Source organism: Tuber melanosporum, assembly GCF_000151645.1.
Source record: "Tuber melanosporum whole genome shotgun sequence assembly, scaffold_36, strain Mel28".
In the NCBI taxonomy this organism is placed as follows: domain Eukaryota; kingdom Fungi; phylum Ascomycota; class Pezizomycetes; order Pezizales; family Tuberaceae; genus Tuber; species Tuber melanosporum.
In genome coordinates, this window is record NW_003299041.1 from 776,222 (window position 1) to 783,603 (window position 7,382).

General features: G+C 45.6%; 2 protein-coding genes; one reads left to right on the forward strand and one right to left on the reverse strand.

The window, feature by feature from the left end:
• Positions 1–142: 142 nt before the first annotated feature.
• On the forward strand, positions 143–3,540 carry GSTUM_00007533001 (uncharacterized protein; the record flags this gene model as incomplete). Its single annotated transcript, XM_002839495.1, has 4 exons — positions 143–1,731; positions 1,778–2,585; positions 2,635–3,013; positions 3,080–3,540. 4 exons carry the CDS (start codon positions 143–145, stop codon positions 3,538–3,540), a joined length of 3,237 nt encoding a protein of 1,078 aa, XP_002839541.1.
• A 1,017-nt stretch (positions 3,541–4,557) lies between these two features.
• GSTUM_00007534001 (uncharacterized protein) lies at positions 4,558–6,019 on the reverse strand. XM_002839496.2 has 5 exons: positions 5,649–6,019; positions 5,479–5,582; positions 5,264–5,415; positions 5,078–5,206; positions 4,558–5,018 (listed from the first exon to the last, which is right to left on the reverse strand). Exons 1-5 carry the CDS (start codon positions 5,901–5,903, stop codon positions 4,948–4,950), a joined length of 711 nt encoding a protein of 236 aa, XP_002839542.1. The 5' UTR covers positions 5,904–6,019; the 3' UTR covers positions 4,558–4,947.
• Between the last annotated feature and the right edge of the window lie 1,363 nt (positions 6,020–7,382).

The window sequence follows — 7,382 nt, forward strand, 5'->3', positions numbered from 1 at the left end:
CTCCCCCCCGTAAATATGCTGAGGACCTTGCGATGCTCAGTGGTATAATTCCTTCCATCTAGTTGCCTTATTGTACCTTATTGGTATCTTATTTCTATCTAAGAAGCTAGGCTAATTATGAAATGAAATTTCGAAAAATTTAATGTGGAAAAAGTCTTCTAGTCTGCCATTGTCTTTGTTGTACGCGGCTGGAAACCCTTACCGATTGTATACGAGACTCCTTCATTCTGCATCAGAGAGCGACGCGTCAGGTTCTACTGCGGTAGCCGAGGATGATGAGGAGCCCTCTTATACTACTAGTGATAGTTTTAAGTCGTTCCGGAAACAAGGTGCTTATTCAATTCGGAGACCTGAGGCAAGATGGTCCGTACCACCCTCGAATGCGCATGGCTCAGCAGATAACGGGATGAGAAATGGGCCATCCCCAAGATGGTCAAGTGGAGGGGCTTCTGATAGTGCAAGGCCCGCTCCAAGCTCAGCACCGATAGGTCGGCATTGGGTGAACCAGCAGAGCTCCTATGGTCCGCCTTCTCGGCGGGATAATACTGGACGAGCAGCAGCTGGGGGTGATCCGGATCATAAATTTGGCTCAAGGCCTTCATGGAGCTCTCGTCCCGCCCCCAAGCCTGCAGCTGCTGAAGGTGGTGCTCACGACACACGACCTCCACCTCCATCGGGTCCTACTCTATCATGGGCCAATTCTAGGACGAAACCCGACACGCCAGAGCGTGGAAATCCAGGCCCATCATCTGGTCCATTCAGTTCAAGACCAAGGTGGAATGACCCTCCACCACAGCGGCCTTACCAGCGGACGAAGCAACCTAGCGACATCTCACCTATTCGTGCGTCTGGGGGTGGCCGAACTATAGACCACAGCGGGCCCGAAGTATCGGACAGATTTCGGCCGGGTGGGTCACAAGAGGGACCAATCGGCTACACACGCGGGGTCGGTCAAGTCGGGCCTAGGTTTGATACAGGAGTCGGTAAGGGCAGCCAATCCGAATCACTACCAGTTAAAACTGCCCATAGTGGGCTTGGGCGATCCACTGCGACTGACAGGGAATCGCCAATCTATCGTACGTATACTCCCAATGCGCCTGATGACATCAAGACATTCAGATACCACTCACAGAAAGTATCGGGAAGTGTGGAGTGTTTCTCGCGTACTCAAGAAATGAACCGCATGATAGAGGAGATATCAGCTACTTATGTGCCAATCAAGACTAAAGAACAAGATGCTGAACAAAGGAATGCTCAGGAGGGAGAGGCGGGAATAACGGGATTTACATCCGACAATGTGGCAAGGGAACTCCGAACCCAGCCGCTTACTCCAGCTGAGCTAGAATACGAAAGGCGGCAGTCAGCCAAGGCTCGTGGGAGGTCTCGCAGACCTGGGTTTGGTAACGGAGAATCTGCTATCTTAGGAGAGGACGGAGGGCCACTGACTGGTAAAGCTGCAAAGAAGGCAAAGAAGGCAAAGAAGAGGGAAAAGCAAGTTGAGGCGGCGCCGGCCATGGTTCCCCTTTATCTTCCTGAGTACATCAGCGTCGCAAACTTGGCAAGGGCGGTGAAGATGAGGTTGGATGAGTTTATAGTTCAAATGCAAAATATGGGCTTTGAAGATGTCAGTTATGATCATGTGATGAACGCTGAAGTCGCAGGGCTTATTGCCATGGAGTATGGTTATGAGCCAATAGCGGATATCAGCGAGGAAAAGGATCTCCTCCCACGGTATGTTTGATATCCCATTTCTCTGGACAGATCTAATACTCTATAGCCCTCCGCCTGAGGATAGGTCTGTTCTCCAACCCCGCCCTCCAATTGTCACAATTATGGGGCACGTCGATCATGGGAAAACAACCCTTCTTGATTGGTTGCGGAAATCATCGATTGTTGCCACCGAGCATGGCGGTATCACCCAACATATCGGCGCTTTCTCGGTAACAATGCCCTCAGGAAGGATCATTACCTTCCTAGACACTCCTGGTCACTCTGCGTTCCTGTCTATGAGGGAGCGAGGTGCCAACGTTACCGACATCGTGATTCTTGTCGTCGCAGCCGACGATTCGGTCAAACCCCAAACTATAGAAGCAATCAAACACGCAAAGGCTGCGAACGTACCCATAATCGTGGCTATCAACAAGGTTGACAAAGAGGGCTCAGATATCGATGGTGTCAAGCATGATCTCGCAAAGAATGGAGTGGATATTGAAGACTTTGGTGGTGACACTCAGGTTGTGCTTGTTTCTGGAAAGACGGGACAAGGAATGGGGGAACTCGAGGAGGCTACCGTCACGTTGAGCGAAGTTTTGGATATGAGGGCAGAGACAGACGGGCCATGTGAAGGATGGGTGTTAGAAGCAGGAACAGAGAAGAGAGGAAGAGTTGCCACAGTTTTGGTAAACCGGGGGACATTAAGGCCAGGTGACATCATTGTCGCCGGACAGACTTGGGCCAGAGTGCGGAGCTTGATCAACGAGCACGGCGTTGGAGTTGAATTTGCTGCGCCAGGAACCCCTGTTAAAGTTGATGGATGGAGAGACCAGCCATTGGCTGGTGACTTTGTAATACAGGCAGTTTCCGAGGTATGTCCTTATCTCCCCACAGGCTTCCAGTTACTCATGCCATCCGCAGGACAAAGCAAAGACAGCTATCAACTTTCGCATGGAAAAGGCAGAGCGCCTCCGACAAGCCGCAGACATAGAAGCTATCAACAACCAACGCCGCGCGCAACGTGAGAAAGAAGCAGCCGAGAAAGAGATTCGGGAACGAGCCTTAGCAAATAACCAAGATCCCGACGCCGCTGTCGCTGCTAGTGAAAAGCTTGCAGCAGAGAGCCGGAAGAAGTACGAGGTTGTCAACTTCATTGTGAAAGGCGATGTCGCCGGGTCCGTAGAGGCAGTGGTGGAAGCCGTCTCACCGCTCGGCAACGAAGAAGTCAGGGCACGAGTCATCAGGTCCTCTTTCGGAGCTGTGACTGAATTCGACATAGATCATGCTGCTGCAGCCGAAGGTGAGTTTCACACATTCTCTCACCCCTCCTCCGTCTATCTTTCGCATAATCTGATAGAACAAGCAGGCTACGTCCTCTGCTTCAACCTCTCGGTCGAATCTGAAATCATCCAATACGCCCGAAACAAAGGTGTGACCATAATGACCCACAACGTCATCTATCGCCTAGTAGACGAAGTCTCCGCGAAGCTCTCTGAAAAGCTTGCCCCACTGATAAAGCACTCTGTCAAGGCCGAAGCAGAGATCCTCCAAATCTTCTCCATCAACGTGAGGCGGCGAAAGACCACACCAGTTGCAGGATCCCAGGTGAAGAACGGGAATCTCTACAAGCACGATAAGGTCCGGGTGCTAAGGGACGGGAAAATCATCTACGATGGGGAGTTCGAGTCCATGAAAATTTTCACCAAGGAGGCCACCGAAGTGAAGAAGGGGGGTGAGTGCGGGCTCGGGTTTAAAGGGTGGGGAGACTTCCAGCCCGGTGACACGATTCAGACGTATGAGGTTATTGAGGAAGCGAGGACTATCTAGTACCCCCCTATTCTCCTTAATAATTCTTCCCTTTTACCGGCTCAGGAGTTTGCTACTTTTTCTTTTCACCTCAACAAGGACTAGTGAAGTTTTCCACGCAAACGCAAAAGCGCAGAAGGTCTAAAAAAGGAATAATGCCAGGTCAGCACGGTTCAAGTGATGTTATTCATTCAACCAGTCAGTTGGCCGATGGTGATCCGGGCATCATATCATTCAAAAATAAAACTGGGAATAGGGAATTAAGAGTTATATTATGATATATATATATTTCCTTCCTGTTTTCTACACTTTCTTTTTACTCCTTTCATCACGCTTACTCACTATACTTGAACCCCACCTCCATTCAGGCTATCATCACCATTATAATGATCATTATATCCTCTCTGCATGTCTCTGTATAACATACTGGTATACTTGCACGTTGCAAAAGTTTCCGGAAATGTGGGGGTTAGCTTGGCGCAAATCCGGGCAGGATCTCCAGCTAAAAGGTGTTAAGCCTAATCTCCACATTTCCGGAAACTTTTGCAAGGCGCAATTAGTTTCGGCGTTGTCGTTTTGCACCCCACTGTATATGGGATTGATTGATTGGTGGCTAGCATATCATTCAAAAGTTTCTTCTTGTCGTGAGTAGATGGGGGCTATTGTAGGCATTTTTTTGGCGATTAGTTTTCAAGGTTGTCAGTGGGAGAAAGAGCTCGTTTATTTTAGGACCTGTTCAAAAAAATGGCATAAAAGTGGCTTTTATGCTATAAATTTTGCAAACTCAAACTTCTTATTTGGGGGTGTGTTCGGTGCGCACAAAAATATTGCGGTATTCTTCAATTTCCCTTACAATTATGTAGAGAAAATATGCCATATATTTATCTTGGAATATATGAGGTTTTATGTGATATATTTATATCGTGACGCACCGAACGGGGCCCAAGAAATATTTATGGCGAGTGACTAGTCATGCATTTGGGATCAGCTATACAAGCATTCTAATTTTATGATGGGGTCGGAGGGAGGAAGCTAAAATGCCTAGAATCAAATATGGGTCGAATGAGAAACCATTTCCAATTACCCGCGTGCTCACTTTATCATAAGGCATTCAAGAGTCGCTACAAAAACAAGGCAAAGCTTGCCTCTACCCACAAACGTGAGCTCACCCCCAACTCCCCACGTCATGAGAAGAAAACCCACCCTCCCGAAAGGATTAGGGAACAGGGTGTAACTAAAGATATGACCAGAAACAGGTCAAGCTTATGGAGAAAAAAGAAGCAAGGAAAATGCAACATTTAAGCTTCGTTCCGAGAAATAAAAAGACGGGAGTTTAGAGCTTAGGTACAACACATGAAACATTGATGGATTCCATCCCCTCCCCAGAACACCGCAGAAAGTAATCATATTTCATTAAGCGCGGCCCCTTTATTCCTTACCAATGAGAGCCTCGTTCTCCTGTTGGGCAGTCATAAAGGCCTTCTTAAACAGATTGGCATCTAGATAGGGTAGAAAGGGTCAGTTTTCTCTTAGAAGTTAGGGACTATGTTCGTCTTACTCTCGGGATTGGCAAAGCGAATGGCAAGAGTTTGGGCCTCAGGTTCGCCCTCACTAACATCGGCAGATGTGTTCCATACCCAACTTCTATCACTTCCGACATTGGGGGAGAGCTTCATATCAGGGACAACTAGAGAGAAGTGGATGAGCATATTGAACGTGTAATTTGCCAAGTGCGGGGGCCTACTGTAGTGGTTGGCGCAGACTTTGTGAGTCTTGTCTCTTCGCATAACAAGCCTAGTCTTGCCATTTTCCCGGTGCTTAAGAAGTTTGACATCACCAGTTCCACGCTCTTTCCACTCGCGGGAATCTTTATCAAACTTGAAGAGTTTAGCACGCCTTACGCAAACACCAAATTAGCAAGAGCCGTTTCAAAAAGGAGAATTATACAAGAGTTCATACATCTTGAAGACTTCCTCCTCAGACTCCTCGTTGCTTTTAACTTCCACTTTTTCAAGAGAAACAACAGGTTCGAAGTGGACGTCGGGGGACTCAGGTGCTTCCTCCTTAATGATTAAAATATGTTAGTAAATCTGCATAAAGCTCAAACCGTGGGCTTTCGGGGAACAAACATCGCCATCCTTTTTTTCCTTAGGCTCATCTTCTTCATCGTCCTTCTCCTCTCTCTTTGGCTTAGATCCTCCGCCGAACATAGAAAAAACATTGGCAGAGGTATAAACATCAGAGCCGAAAATAAGTTGCTTGTCGCCTTCCTTCTCGCCTTCAACTTTCTTTTCCTCGGTTGTTGTAGGCTCGGTGGCGGCCGCGGGGGTTTCAACAGGTGTTTCCTCCTGAGGGGCAGGACTGGTATCGGTAGTGTGTGTCATGATATTCTATCGAGCAAAACAAGAGAGTGCGCTTTTTTGTGAGGAAAAAGATGGAAATTCTGGTACGTAGACGTAGGATGGCGGATGGAAAAAAAGGATGTGAATAAGGGGGATGGACGAAGGAAGGCCACAGCAAGAGGGGGCATAGTGGGGTCGACACAAGCAACACCAAATATTTGCCAGGGTGCGCTCTTGGCATTCACCCAAAAGGCAACCACCACTAAAACCCAACCCAATGATAGGGTACCGGTAGGTGACTCTTTGGGCTGCCAGAGCGCACAGTTCATTGCTCAATGCGTAGGGTTCAGCGTTCTCATTTTTTCCCAACCTTTCTTATATATTATCATACCTACTATGATACCCCCGGCAGAGTACGCTGAAGGCATGAATACCATGTCGTGACTTACTGTATTTGTTTTCCCAATTTTCACCGTACCTTTTAGAGGCTGTGCTTCGCATAAGGGTGAAGTGAGAGTATGATATTATGATATAAACATATCATAAGTGAGAAATATCAACCTAGTGCCGTAAGTCCTGTTTGTAAAACATCCTAAAAACCTGCTCCTTCCATCTATGATATGTCAGAACTATGACCTAGTATTTAAGTTGTATGGCACATAAAATAATCTGATTCTGATTCATATAACTTTATATATGTTATTTTTCTTACCTAATAATATTCAGAATTTAGTTTAACTTATAATACATGTATATTTATAATAATAATATTATAATATATATATTATATTATATTTTTATTTTTATTTCCTAATTAGTTTCTTATATTATGATAGATTATTATATAATATTATGAATTGGTATTTTCTTAGCAGGTTTATAAGTTAGGCAGAGACAATCTGTATAGAATCAGACTTGATTAGGCCAATTGAGATTCGTTTTGTAGATGGAGATTTGACTAGGAAGGATCAAAGAGTTGCTTGTTTCGATTATAACTACTAAGAGTAAAGTAAAGTACAATATAATTGTATGAACAATATTATACAATATTATATTATTAAGGTCTCTTCTTTGTTACTTGATGATGTCTAAAAGCTTGAGATGGACTTCAATATTTATATTCCATATCTGAGTGTTCGTGGACTATATCTATCTCTCATACCAATTATGTATCTCTCTAATTATAACTTGCAATGTTGGGTGTTCACCTGAAGTACAAATACTAAGAGAACCTGAAAACTATCACATCCTCTTTAGTAATTACTATTTTGCCAATCGGGAACTGTACTGTCTCCAATAGTAATTATCTGATCTTTGAAGTTATTAGACTTATAGTGTAATGATCCCTCCTCGGATAGTTAGTTCTTGGCGACGGGGAACGATACTTCTCTTCTTCTACTGTCTCCTTCCTTAGTCTTATAATAGCACTAGGCCTCTGCTTACGTTACCGATAGTACAAGACCTCTATCTTCTATTGGGAATGCCTATCGTAAGCTTTCTCTAACTCTTCTCCATGAAGAG